Source organism: Triturus cristatus, chromosome 7, assembly GCF_964204655.1.
Source record: "Triturus cristatus chromosome 7, aTriCri1.1, whole genome shotgun sequence".
NCBI lineage: Eukaryota > Metazoa > Chordata > Amphibia > Caudata > Salamandridae > Triturus > Triturus cristatus.
This window is the reverse complement of record NC_140590.1, coordinates 660179017-660193862: the sequence shown is the minus strand read 5'-3', so window position 1 is coordinate 660193862 and position 14846 is coordinate 660179017. Positions and strand designations below refer to the sequence as shown.

Here is a 14846-nt window from a genome sequence, read left to right as displayed (position 1 = left end):
CTCTCTTCCTATTATTCCCTCTCTTTCTGTCTTGCTCCTCACTTACTGAGAACCGTGACTTGAAGAAACGGTTCACAACCCATCTTTCCTTCTTTATTTAGTCGCTTCCCTGTAAAATGGATCCAAAAAAGAAAAACACTCTTGCGAGAAATGCCCTTTTTCTGACATTTTTCTATTCCAAAGAGCAGCGGGATGGAGAGAAATAGAAGGTTTTAAATATGAAAAATAAATACATAACCAAATAAAGCAAGACAGAGTGGTTGCAAAGCGGTCAGATTTGTTTTATTTACATCCAAATACATTAGCATTACTTTACAGAGTTTGCCAGTGAAGCGCTACTTTTGTTTTCTCGTCTTTCTTTGAACAGCATTGTTGTTCCCAGGTGGGAAAGTCTACCATTCCTGGAGGTACTGCAATACCTGGTTGATGGGTGGATTGGAAAACAAAATGTGTACCATGGCTCTGTGTTTATGGATATGGTCTTTTTAAACCATACTGCTTACGTTTTGTAAGGATATAAGCAACGGACATTGAAACGGTTCCCTTCAGGGCCCTCTAGTCATGTCCTTAACTTTTCAGGTAAAACCACTCGCTGATTTCTGAATAGTGAGTGAGAGATCGTTAAGGTAACCATGTTGGTTCTGCTTACATTTCACATGCTTTACTTAATCTTGCATTCCCTATGAGTGGTTGCTTTTACTTTTTATTTTAGGCAGGATATTACTCTGATCAAGTGCATAATTTGAATTGAGCCACATCCAAGTGTTTGTAGCGGGCACAATTAGGTTATAGCTGAAGGCAGTGCGAGTTTCTCTCAGTGGGGAAGTATGGTGTTCAGTGGGGGAGAGGATGTGGCACTATGGCCAGAGCTGTCGAATTTGGAACTGGAGAACCGGGTTCAGCCTTCATGACCAGTCCACCTGACCACTCTACTGAGGGAGCACATTCCCATGCTAGACCTTAGAAGGCCCCACTAGACCTTAGAACGCTTGATGTCTTAGCACAAGCAGGTGTACCCTAGTGGTGTCAAATGTGGGTTAACCTTGAAGGCCTGTCCACCACAATCCATACTGAAGTTTATCTCTAGTCTTGCGGGCAGGCCTACGAAGCAGCACACCCTAGAGCAACAGTGATCCAGTCGCTGTGACTCTGTCACTGAGGTCACATGAACCTTGAGCAGGTTAGGGCGATGCGAACGGTGTGATCGCACTGGGTACCTATTTCGGGTGGGTGCGTAGTGTTTGCAAGTATATTATGGTTTACAAAAAAAACATGCTGCCTCCTTCCTGGCCTCCAGCAATTTTCAGAAACAATAAAAATATCATGATAACTTTGGTGATTAATGTTCTTCCTAGAGAGAGATCGGAGTTTTGTCTAGTGGAAGGGTTGACTCCTGGAAAGGTAGCACAGAGAGTTAATGTGCCTGCTGCAAAGAACATGTACCATGCAGTTCACAAAGTGCACTGCTTTAATGGGGGGACTATGATGAATGGTCATTTAATGTCAGCTGTAGATGATAGATCCCTGAACAGTGTCATGTATGTGCATGTTTGCATTGTGCTGAGGGGGTTACCAGGTACTTATTCACGCAGCTCTCTGCTCAGCTTTAACTTGCTGACGGTCACCATCCGGGGTCCTTCTTGATGTCCCTAGTGTTTTTCCGAACAGTATCAAGGCGGTTGTCAATAGGACTCATTAGGCACCAGCTGGTTTTAATATTTTCTTCCTGTACGCCTCATGGCGTGAAGTGACTCAGGTGCAGCATATAAAATGTTTGTCCGCGCTAAAAGCCTAATAGGTGCATAGTCAACAAAAGTAGCCATTCGCAGTGGCCTCACATACACCTGCACCCCTGTGTCAAGACGAGTGGCACTGCTGCTCAGTGCGTGAGAAATAATGCACTGAAAAGGAAGAGTCGGAAAGGTGAACACTGGCTCTGTACTTCTGAATATAAATAAAAAAGTAGCATTCGTTTTTATCATGTAACTTTCTTTGGTGATGGAAACCAATTGGTTAATAGAGTTACATGTTAAAGAAAGTTGTTGAGTAATGTCTTGAGCAGAATGAATAGCAATGACACTGTGCCTGGTAAGAGAATTGGCATTGTTGTAACCGTTGACAGGTGCAGAGCTACTGTTATTTAAGTAAACTCCAGTCAGGTCCGGTGAGCATGATGCGAAGCGCCACACATTGGAATGGGGCAGGCGTCTCCGCCTCGAAGGAATGCGTCAAAGCCACACTCCACATTTTCCTGCGCGTGGTTAAGACTTTTCTATGTTGGCCAGGAGCAAGGGGAGGAGTTATGAAAGGATGGGTAACACCTCCGCAGTGCTTTAGACTCCGGTGTAGAGGAGTAGGCTTGGAAAGGCCCCAGAAGAAGAAGGACCCCCTCCGTGGGTGCCGCACAGATGAATACATCTCCTTGAGGAGGTCCATCATGGATTCATGGGATAAGTCGTGAGGGGATGACACCATGAGTTACCCGCACTGGGTGACACCAGCCCTAGTGACGCCACTGGTAATGTGATAAGTAATGTCATCTGTTGTGTAAGTGCATTTCTTTCATTAAGGGTGAGGTCAGGAGTACCTTATTTGGGTGCGAGTTATGTTTTGCATAGGTTTTGTGTGAGTATCAATTGTAGTCAGTGATAATTTGCGAATTTCAGCGTTTTTGTTCTTTGTTTGAATACATGAAAAACCACAGTTAATGTGCAGTTTTTGTTAAGTGAATTTCTAAAAAAAAATTACATATGTTAATGTGTTATAACCAAAGGTAAACAAAATGTCACTTGAAATTTTGTTTTTTCCAGTTAATACTTATTAATTGCATCCTTAAGTGCTTTTATTGCACAAAATGTAGTGATATAGAAATGCATTTTTCACAGGAAACTGTGAAATGTGAAATATTTCATGGTTCCCAAAATAATTGTGCAAAGCCATTCAGAGCTTGGCAAATGACAGGGCTACTTGAATTATACAGGATGAAGGGCCAAATTATGTATCATTGGGGTCTAAATCATGCACAAATATGCAAATTATGTGGAACAGTCTGTGGCAGTATTAATATTTTCTTTGACCATACCCAAAGAATATGCAGAGGCATCATCTCACTGACTTAAGTAACTTTTTGTATCGATCAGTTATGCCTCACACCTGTTTGTGTTCAAAGTTTTGACCAAAATGAGCAGCTACGACTGGAAGAGCTACTGCAGCTGGCCGACTTGCAGCTCCTGGAGGAGGCGTTCGCAAACCACCACCTGTTGGAAGATGAGGAAGATCATGAACCTCGTGGGAAACATTGCTGTAGAAAACGCCCACAAAGAGTCCAACAGCCTGGAAACTTAACTCTGCCAGAATTTCAGAAGGTGCTTTCAGAACTGCTCGGATCTGATAGCTGGAACAATCAAATGGGAGTGTTATTCAATAAGGTAAGACTCCTGGACCATGCTTTGGGTAATGTTTATGCTTAAATTGATTTATCTTGTCCTGCTTCTGAGCAGCTGAGGCATAATGAATTAATATTTTCTCATTTAGACACAGTGTGGTGTGTAACACTAATAAAAATATAGAATTTGATTACAGAAAAAAAAATTACTCAACCCATCTAGTCTTCCTAATGTAGATCTATCTGCACTTGATACACTAGACTCAGCGAAGTGTGCCCTATGTACATCTCTACGTGATACCCCATACCCATTCAGTTTCTCCAAAGTATGTATGACCTTGACTCCCTTGATCAGCCCAGTCTGCCCAATATATGTGGGCATTTAATACACTAGAACCATTCAGTCTTCCCAATGTACCTCTGTACTTAAGTGGTTTCCAGTTTTACCATTGCTTACAAAACCAATTTCTCCTCTAGATCACATGAGCACAGAATTCATTTCTGGATATCCCTAAAATTCAAGACAGTTTTGATGATCAAATGACTGTATCTAAATTAGTAATTAATAATTAGTAAAAAGCGCGTTGAATCTGAAGACCTACAGTCCAACGGCAGAGCTTCATTTTAGAGGATAGACTGGGCACATAATGGGTTTGTTTAATCCCTACAACTTCCTGACAACGGGAGACCTTCACAACATGGCTAAATAAACTTGAAACCCCAGAAACAATAAACAACTGAGGATAGACCGAACTGATCATACAACATAGTTGGCCCCATGCCATTCACCTTCACCAGTCAGTGGTAGAGCTCATGTTATACCAGGGAGTTGCCACCACCATGTTTTACAGAGGGACGTTGCCACACTTTAAAAGCAAGGAACTTACAACTTTCTTGTTAATGCCACTCTCGCATCCGAGTTGGTCAGGTTCCAGTGTAGTGTCTGTGCTTGGATGATGGAGACAAACATGGTGGTTCGCTACAGGGCACAAAAAAAGATTGCAAGTTTTATCTCACACACAGCAGTTCATGCTGAATCAAAATCTCACTCACTGTTCTTTTCTGATCAGCCACATGATTCTTATCTGACAACAATAATTCTAATGTTCTGGTAATACACTAAATGCTGTCCTTACCTGTAACTAGCAAATTTCCTTTGAATCAAATGACATAATATGAGGAATTTGGGTATTCTCAAACTGGTATGGTATTTGCAGGTTCACTTTTTTCATGAATGCACGATACGTGTTCATCTAGACTCAAGGTGTCCTAAGCTGGCAAGGGTACTCGGTCTGGTCTTTTTAATATTATGATGCTTGTGCATCATCATGTAAGCTGCTCCTATTGGACTAGGGTTGCCGGTCTAGTATCTTGAGTTCTTAAAGCATTCACAACACGACAACAGCCACTCTAACGTGTCCCGCTCCAACTGCTCATAACCCTTCATCTCAGAGATTGAGGTCATACGCAGAGGATCTAGAGCAATAAAGGTTATCAAAAAAAGTGAAATACAAAAAAAGTCCCACACAAAGTAATATAGATGGATTCAAGAACACACGAAAAAGATCGATAGATTAATAATACTAAAACAGGTATTACACTTTGATTTATTTATGCACTGGGAGGATTGTGGTGTATTGTATGGTTTGGTTGTGCAACCTTACCGTGTAATACACTCGCAAAACCGTCTTGCATCCGGTCAGGCTCATTTGTAAAACCTTTAGCTCAACCCCTGGGAGCTATGGCTTCCAGCAGCACGTCTTATACAAAGGAACAACTGAAAATCATTAACAAGCACCAAACAACAACATGAGAAAGTCAGACAACATGAAAGAAATCCGACACCAAATTATAAAAATATATTCTATTGTTATGAATTTTTAGACACCAAGAAGAGCAAAATCCACCAAAAGGGTTCTGATGATATAGATTTTTAAGTAAAATGTAAATCTCAGCTTTCTAGACCAAATCACAAACAAGCATTGGTAATTGTTAAGTTTTGAAACTTTTGAAAGGTTTGAAAGAGTTGTGTCGGCTCCTGAGGCCCAATTGGGGCAGCCAGTTTGGATAGGAAGGACAATAAAGAGTATTTGAACTTTTACCTGATCACCAAACCAGTCTCAAGTCCAGTTCCACACTTTACATCAAGACCACCTTTGCCTTCAATGGAGTGGTTCTAATGCTGGGGATGCAGAAAGATGTTCAGGGTGCTGTATGGGCAACAGGGGTGTCGTTTAAATTATTCTTTGGTCTACAGGTAAGGTGTGGGGACCACATAAGTCAGCGTCTCCGTACCTAGTGGGTCCAGTGGTATCCTTTAGTAAAGGCTGGGGCCCATCTTTGATGACCAATCTGACTCAGATGACACTCCCAGGTCCAGCAAACTCAGGTGCAACCTTTGTGAGTCAAGGTTTCTTGGGTTGCACGGTGGAGGTCTGTGGTGATTCAAAGAATGTGGCCACTGACTTGCCCAATGGCCTATTTCAGCTTTGATGGCCCTGGTGCTGGTTCTAGCGGGGTTAGCTGACTGACCCTTGGAGTCACTTCTTTGTTCTGGGGCCTGGGAATGTCTTTCCCATGAGCCAGAACCCACATGCACAGTTCTCTCTCTGCTAGCCCAAGGTATGGCAGGTGCAGACCAGCAGTTGAAGCAGCCTCTCTTTACCAGGTCCAGGGGTAAGCAGGACAGTCCTTCTGTGGTCCTTTCTCCAATTCCATCATGATCTGAGGTGCAGGGTGCCATATTTATGCCCAGAAAGTGTCCTGGGGGGATGATGCGGTCATATCGATTGGGCTACCAGGGATCCCTCCTGCCTTGTAATGACTTCCAGTTATGTGTAGCATATAGCAATCCCAGAGTGCACTATTCTGCCCACTCTATAGATGTTCAAACTGTTCCTTGGATGTTAGGAGCTTGGTAGCCTATACTAGTGGTGTGGCTACCTGTGGGCTACACTCCTACTGGCCTCCCCTCTCTGTTCCCACTGCCAGCCTTTGAAGCTCACATTTTGGGACAACACTCTCTAGCTCCCTGCAAGGTGGAGGTAACACCTCCCTCTGTAGTAGACAACTATTGTTGCTGAGCCTGGAAGTCATCCACACTACTCTCCAGGAGGGCAGAAGGCTGTCTGATGACCAACAACTGTGTGAGGCCACTGGACAAACTAGGCAACAGAGGGGCAACTTCCTTAAAGTGGCCTGTCTTTAGAGGGGACATTAAATATGACTTGGGCATGAAGTCGGGTTCAATGCTACAATTAATTTGATACTTTGAAGTATCCATTTTAGTACTCCCATTCAGGAGTTAACCGGACTGAGGTTCAGCCAGTTACTCTCTTTTAGCCAAAGGGGCCTCTAACATTTCTACAGTAAAAATGACAATTTGGAAGTTTCACTGTCAGGCTATATTAAAAGTATATGTCCTACTTAACAATATCCAGCTCCCTGCCTCCGGGCTTGATAGGCCTTCATTAGGGGAGTCTTATATATATTGTTAAGGAGAGTGGTGACTTTTCCATTAGTATAAATAGTAAAGTCGAACTAACCATTTTAAAACTGCTCTTCAAGGCTGCAGTGGCAGCCTGGGAGCCATTTTGTACTTTTATCACACACAGGGTGGCACAATCAGAGCTGCTGCCCTGGGTGGACTAGCCAACTTACATGCCCTGGATACCTTTGCACCCTGTACTAGGGACTCAAGTTCATTTATGCCAGTTGAGGGTAGCCAATTCAACCTACATTTTGGACTGGGTTTGAACACTGGCACTGAGAACTGGTTAGCAGGCCACGGTACACTCTCAAAATCAAAAAACCAGCAGCATCAATCCTGAACTTTGGGGGTGATAATGCAAAAAAAGGCATTTCAGCATATGTGCATAGTGTGTGACTACAGGGCAACACTCCCACTCCCATTCTGGGTAAGGCTTCGCTAACCAGACAAATGGGTAAGAGTACCCGTGAAGCTGACTACAGGTTCTGTGTGTGTTCCCTCAAAGTGCTTTACCTGTTGTGTGCTGTGCATAATGATTTGCATTGTCTCGCAATTCACTTATTTTATTTTTAAACTTGACAACAAGTGTAAAACATTGTGGAGAAGAAAAAACAGTTGTCTGGCGTGTTTATCGTCTAAAAGTAACTGACAAGCATGATACTTGTTTTCACAGAGAAATGCTCCTTTGCCAATTTTCTCATACCAGAAGTGAGATACTTGCATGTTGTAAGATCAACACCCTGCTTTTTAATAAAATGTGCAACTGACTGGCTAAGACAGTTGGTAGGCAGGGGGTCATATGGGCCTGACGAAGGCCAGCAACCCTGAGTGGTGTATGATGGTTGGCCAAAACATGTTGTCAATAATTTTAATGATGGTAGGGCAAAACAAAAAAAAAGGTTAGAGAACTTCAAACTGAGAATTTGGGACCAAGGAATAAAGCATCAGAACTGATTGGGTATCCCCATGGCAGTTTTAATCAATGAAAACTATTATAACTATTATAAACCTGATCTTGCTTTATCAATTGAAACCAAAACAATCTCATGCTCTAACCCTATTGCCGGCTACACAGGGAGTGTAGAAGCAGTCCGTTGATGAAGCATGCCGCGAATAGTGGGTGAGGGCATTTCTTCCCCAATAGAAATGATTCCTTAGAAGGTAGTTTGGTTTCATTTCATCAACATTTATATGTGTGCTATCTTTTAAATATACTGCATCCTGCCCTAAAGGTATTTTAGGGCCTACTTTAGGGGTGATATATGCATTGAAAAGCAAACGTTAGGACTGGTAAAAGGTTTATTTTTCCAGGTCGAAATGGTAGTTTAAACCTGCACTGCCGGCTGCAGTGGCAGGCCCGAGACAGGTTTCAAAGTGCTACTTTAGTGGGTGGTGCAATGAGTGCTGCAGGCCCACTAGTGCATTTAATTTAGAGGCCCTGGGTATATGTAGTAGCATTTTTCTAAGTACTTACAAGTAACTTCAATGTGCCAATCAGGTGTAGGCCAATTTTGCCATGTTTAAGGAAGAGGCGCAAGCACGTTAGCATCGGTTAGCAGTGGTAAAGAGCACAGAGTCCATAGGCTAACAGAAATTAATTTCAGCAAAAAGGTGGTGATAACGCAAAAGGTTTGGGGAAAGGCCACAGCAAAGGATGTCAGGTCTAACAACAGAAAAGGGCTTAATAGGTAAGGGTGTAAAGGTAAGAGAGTCAGTTGTTCTGAGCTGGGTTAAGAGGCAAGGGTTGTAATCGTGAGGGGTGTAATGGTGAAGAGGTTAAGTAGTTAAATATCAGGGCGTAAAGGAGCTAAAAAAGAAAGTTGGGTTCAGTGTGAGACATATCTCTATATATCTCACACTGAACCAGACTTTTTTAGATACATTTCAAATGGGGACCCAGATGCAGTCCCCTCAAAAATACAAGTTGTCAACTCTTTACTTACTGTATAAAATGGTTTTATTTTGTATAGATACAATGCTCCTTGTACAACAATTACATTGTCAATGTAATATGTTTCAGTCTCCTCCAACCATTATTGCTTCTATGCTGTCAACTTAATATACACAAACACATGACTACGGCACTTCACTGTGCTGATAATAGACAGAGGACTATAACAAGAATCCCAGCCCAATGTGCTGGTGTATCGATCTGCCATTTTCTAACATTGTAATATGGTCACAATCTGCTTTCTCAATGGTAAATTTTACATAACTTGCATCATACAAACAGTAAATAATTCATTAGAAAACGTCTGTTCATGTATCCGAACAAATCCATGAATTAATGTCCATGTTCCTGAGTACTAAGTCCAAGTGGACATTATATCAATTTCGATTGTCTAAATGGGACCCCCTGCTGAAAATACTAGATCCCAGAGCAGGTAAAATACATTTGAAAAAAGAACAACCCTAGGCAAATATTCGGTCATATCTTATATGCAGACCTACATCAAGCAACTTGATATTAACATAGACTCAGTGTACTCTACATTTAAGTTAAAAATTTCATTTTATTAATACAAATTCATATTAAAAATGTATTTGTGTCAGACATAAAATATCTGAGGCCTATAAGACAAATAAAACATACTGTACTGATCAAAACAACATAGAAAAATATACACTAAAAAAACAAATGTAAAACAATTCAATAGAAGTGTTTCAAACATCAATACAAAAACCAGACATGTATATAAAAATTGGTTTCATATTGAAACATTGTGGCTCAATGATGGAAATTTCTTATTTTCTATGCGTGTTTCAGCCTACTAAGCGCCTTCTTCAGGACAGCCACAGAAATTCCCAGACTATACTATATGTGAGACCAAAATTAATTTTGGAGTCAAAGCAATTAAGGTATATAGATAACCTATTCTCCACTTGACAACAGATGATAAACACTGGATTCAAGCTAGCCTGGCTGATGAGGGCTGTTAGCCCGAAACCGGTCTCAGGATGCTTGTTTCCGGTCCAGGGAAGACATGGCTTGGCAGTTCGGGCTGGACTGTTCCCATGAGCCACAGGGTCAAGACTGATTTGCATATAGTTGTGTCTCAACTGGGGTGGCGAAGTTAGCTAAAGGACGATGATGGATTCAACCCAGTTCTCTGACTGGGAGTGAGTGTCTGAAAAGTTTCGGTGCTCCGTCCATCATCTCCTTGTGTTAACTTTCTAAAAGTAGCATTTCAAAATTCTAATTTAAAATCAGACTTCGCCATGTTAGAGGATTTTTTTATTACAATTCCAAAGACACCAAAATATGAAGTGGTTACCTGTTCCTATTTGGAGGGTAGTGCTTATAACTTCAATGTTATCCCATAGGAGAGGTAGGCCTTACAGTAGTGAAAAGCTAATTTAGGAGTTTTTCACAACCAGGACAAGTGCAACTTAAAAGTATATTTCCAACTTTTTAAATACACTGCACCCTGGGCTGTCAAGCCCTACCCTAGGGATGAGTTATATGTATTCAAAAGAAAGGTTTGGGCCTGACAAAAAGTTTGTTTTGAGAGGACGAATTGTCCGTTTAAAACTTCACACACAGGCTTCAATGGCAGGTCTGAGACATGTTTGAAGGGCTACTTAAGTGGATAGCACAATCAGAGCAGCAGGCCCACTTGTAACATATAATTTATAGGCCTTGAGCCTAGGTACTGTCACTTTACTAGGGACTTACAACTAAATTAAATGTGCCAATTGGGTATAAGGCAATTCTACCATGTTCTAAGGAGGAAACACAAGCACTTTAGCATTGGTTAGCAGTGGTAAACGGGGCAGTCCTAATCACCAACAAAACCAAATTGAAAAAATAATAGTAGGAGTGAAGGTAAAATGTTTGGGGATGACCCTGCAGAAAGGGCCAAGACCAACACTGGGTATGTAAAGTCTTAAGTTCTACTTGCTCTTTTATATTGTAATATACATTTGTTTACTTTCACCTTCGTGCTGCCCACATTTCATTGTGCACATGGACATTCCAACATGTGCACCAAATGACTTATTGAGGCAGTCAGATGGCAGCAGACATGCAGGTAGATCTTGGGCAGTGGGAGGGCAGTGTAAGGCATCCCACACAGTCCCCCGGTGTCACACAGGTAGGGCAGCCAGGATAATCTTGGTTTAGTCCATCACGTCTGTTGGATGATGGTGTCCACCACCTCGTGTCAGAGGTGAGGCAACATATCCCAGTTATTGTCGAAGGCACAGCTATTAAGAGTCAAGCATGATACTCTACCTGGCTAGTTGGTTACTCTGAAAACTCCCTTAGACCAACCCATGATAAATGACAGATGTTGGAGTGGGTCCATGCATTAGGGAGGATTTTTGAAAACGTTCAGTAAGCTGATTGTGCATCTTTAGACTTCCATGCTAGTTCAGTCATGACTCTTAAAGCTAATTTTATAAAAATTCGGACTGCCACCTCCTTCCATAATTGCAGGATCCCCTGAGAGAGCTGTAGGCCGAAAGCCTGGCAATCGTCAATTTTTACATATGAATGATAGCTAGGAATTTTATGTAATTTAAAAAATAATTGTATGTGATAAACTAGATCTGATATTGTCTTATAGCTAGATTTTTTGGGCAATTTTGGGGAAAGAAGAAAAATAGGTAATTTAGTTGACCTCTCCGCCAACATTGTGTTTAGCATTACATTTTCTAATTTAGAAGATATCATTGGGAGCTGAACCAAAACATTCAACATTGCTGCATAATAATAAAGCTCAAAGTTTGGGAGGGCGAGCCCCCCCTGAGTTGGCTCTAGTTGTAATATTGCTAATGAAGTTCTTGAAAGTTTATTTGCCCAGAGTAATTTATGTACGTCCCTATAATAGGACTTAGGTATTTTGATAGGAAGATTAATGAACAAAAATTAAAATAATGATAAAATGGACATTTTTACCAAGGATAAGCGACCAATTAAAGTTAAAGGAAGAAGAGACCATCTGTCCAAAAACCTCTTCGCTTTTTTAAATGTACTTCCATAGTTAAGCATGCATAATTCATCATAATGATTAGTCACAAATAAACCTAGATATCTAATAGTTTTAGTGGCTGACAGTTGAGGGAAAAAGGAAGCAATATGGAGGGAGCATTAAACCAGTGAACCTCAGTCTTGGCTTGGTTTAGCCTATACCCACCTATTCCAGTAAAAGCTATTATTTCATCAATTGCATTAAAAATGTTAGATGAATCTGCTAATAAAGAAAGAATAATATCGTCTGTGAATAATAAAATTTTTGGCATTGCCAATAAAGGAGGCACTATCCGGGAATTATTACAGATTTTTATTGCCAAGGGTTCTAGGAAAAAATGAGAATAGAATAGGGGACAGTGGGCACCCCTGCCTAGTCCCAGGCCTGATCTTAACCAACCCCACCTCTTCTTTATTTATCAAAACTTTAGCCTCTGAACCTGTATAAAGTTCTCTTAACATGTTAACCAGCTGCTCAGGGAGACCGAATTTTGGTAATATAAAAAACAGAACCTGCCAGTCAACAAGGTCGAATGCTTTTTCTGCATCAAGCATTAAGATCGCTGCCTTGACCTTGCTGACTGACAGGAAATCAATTGCTTGTGTTAAGAAGTAAGTGTTAGAGGCCATAGATCTATGAGGTATAAACTCTGTCTGATCCGGATGGACCACCTGTTGTGCACGTGGAGCCAGCCTTGATACCCACATTTTCATGAAGATTTTATAGTCGTTTAATAGACTGATGGGACGATATGCACTAGGAACCCTAGGATACTTATCTTTGATAGAGTTTTTCTTTTTCTTGCATGTTTCCTGTTTAAAGGATTAATTACACTACGGTCTTCGTGCAGGCTATGGAAATGTGACTGCTCAGCTATCCATCAGGATTTTTGCCTATGTTTTTATAACAGTGGGCCCCTCTGAGGCTAATTGCCGGAACAGGAGGTTGCAAGGCGACCCCCCAAAGTTTGTGCTCCCGTTTGGTTGTTGCCTAAGGGGAGTCTTTTTGACATTGAGTATTTCCACAGCTTTGGGGATTTGTATTTGTCAACAGTATATGAGCCCTACTGTCATGCGACACCTTCGAACTAAGCTTGCTTCTCCATTCCCTCCTGTCCCTCCAAAACAATGTAAGGAAGCCTCACAAAGTAGAGTTGCCGGGTGGTGAGATAAACAGATGGAGATTCCGGTAGGCACTCCTGTTTTCTCATTTAATCCTGGTCGAACGATGAGGAGGGCAATGGTGCAGTTGGTGGTTCACTCCTGCACAAGTCAAGCATCACAGAGGCTCAAGTAGAAGTAGGAAGGAATTCCTTTTAAATTTCCAGCTGCTCAGAACGTTTGACTCCTTCTCCAGCTCAAGTGATGACAAGCGTGGAGCACGATAAAAGTGTAGAGATGCGGCCCCCTCAAACAGCTAAAACTTTTCCCCTATTTCAAAAAATAGAGTTTAAGCCTGCCAATGCGGAGGACCACACTGACGCCAGTATAGGACAAACATCTAGTAACTCCATTGATAGTACGGCATCAGGTGGATTAACGCTGCAATCGATAACTGTGGGGGGTGACTCCCAAAAAGAGGGAGAGGGTCCAAACCCTATTTATTTTGTTTTTATTTATTTTTAAGGTAAGAAAGATGAACAAAAGAACACTGTATGCCATAATTATGTCTTGCTATACAAACATCCGTTATGAGAGTTAGCTACATTGATCATTTGATTTTACTCATGAGGAGAGATTTTTACTTCTTTCTTGAAAGAGGCAGTAGAAGGATTCAGTCTGGTTTCTGGGGGCAGAGTATTCCATATCCTAGGAGCGATTGCAGAGAAGACACGGTTGTATGCTTTCTTTTTGGCATATTGTTGAGGTTTCAGAAGAAGATTGCTGGAACTTCTGCAGGATCTGTTGCCACATGAGAGCACCAGTTTCTGGGCCAGATAACTTGAAGTATTGTGATGTAGGGCTTTGTGAGTCATGCAAGCAATTTTTAGTTGAATTCTTGCTTCGAATGGTAGCCAGGTAAGAGATCTAAGGTTGGGGGAAATGTAGCAGTTTCTTTTTGAGCCCATGATGAACCTGGCCTCTAAATTGATTGAGGCTCTTAGAGGGGCCGTTGTAGCTTTGGGAAGTCTGCAAAGAGTTGCACTCCCATAGTCTAGTCTTGGGATTAGTAGTGCTTGAACTGCTAGTTTGAAGTCATTTGCAGGAAGGAAGGGTTTTAATTTTCTCATAATGTTCAACTGAATGTTTGCCCTTTTGTTGCGGCACTGATATGTTTCTGCATGTTTAGATTTCTGTTAAGTGTTAATCCCAGCAATTTCGCTGAGTCGATAATACGAGGTTGGCAGTTGAGCGCTGTTAGTTGTTCAAGCTGTTCTTCTATGATAGTTGTTTGGTTGGGTGGAGCGATTAGGAGGAATTCAGTCTTGAGTGTGTTTAGTTTGAGGTGGTTTCCCACCAGCGCGCCCTCTGTTGTTCAGATTCTAGATCAACTCTCTTCTGGGCTCTCTTCAGCACAGAGCTCTGGTTCTTGAGCGGTTGCCACTTTTCAGCCACATCCTCCCCCGCAAGTATCCTACTTCGAAAATCCCAGCATTCCACAGGAATTTCTACCAGAGACTTTTAAAATGGTGCTCGATAAAATCTTGGCTGAGATTTGTGGTTTAAAGGTGCAGCAAGCTTTGGATACAGAGTTATTAAACTAAAGGCTTACTATGATTGAGGAAACCTTACTGGCACTTCCAAAACAGATACAGGAAGCTGAGCAAAGAAGTTCTGATACTGAAGATAAGCTGGCGCTTCTGCAATCTCATACTTCACCTGAGTTTGCAAAAATTGCGGAATTGGAGATGAACCTAGAATCACTGGAGAATCATTCAAGACGCTCCAGTCTCAGGTTTACGGGAATTCCTGAAGGAAGCAAATCTCAGGGCCAAATTCAGTCTGTTCCTCAACTTATCAACATGTTGATGAATGATCATATTCTACTATCCTCCCCT

At 41.6% G+C, this 14846-nt stretch overlaps 1 protein-coding gene across 1 annotated transcript in view; it reads left to right on the top strand.

The window, feature by feature from the left end:
* The window catches only part of LOC146810311 (cilia- and flagella-associated protein 337-like), a 1036625-nt gene that overhangs the window by 405164 nt on the left and 616615 nt on the right, over positions 1-14846 (top strand). The window contains exon 3 of the mRNA XM_085614420.1: positions 3170-3428. Within this exon, the coding sequence (XP_085470546.1) occupies positions 3170-3428 (259 nt within the window). The remainder of the gene's footprint in view (positions 1-3169; positions 3429-14846) is intronic.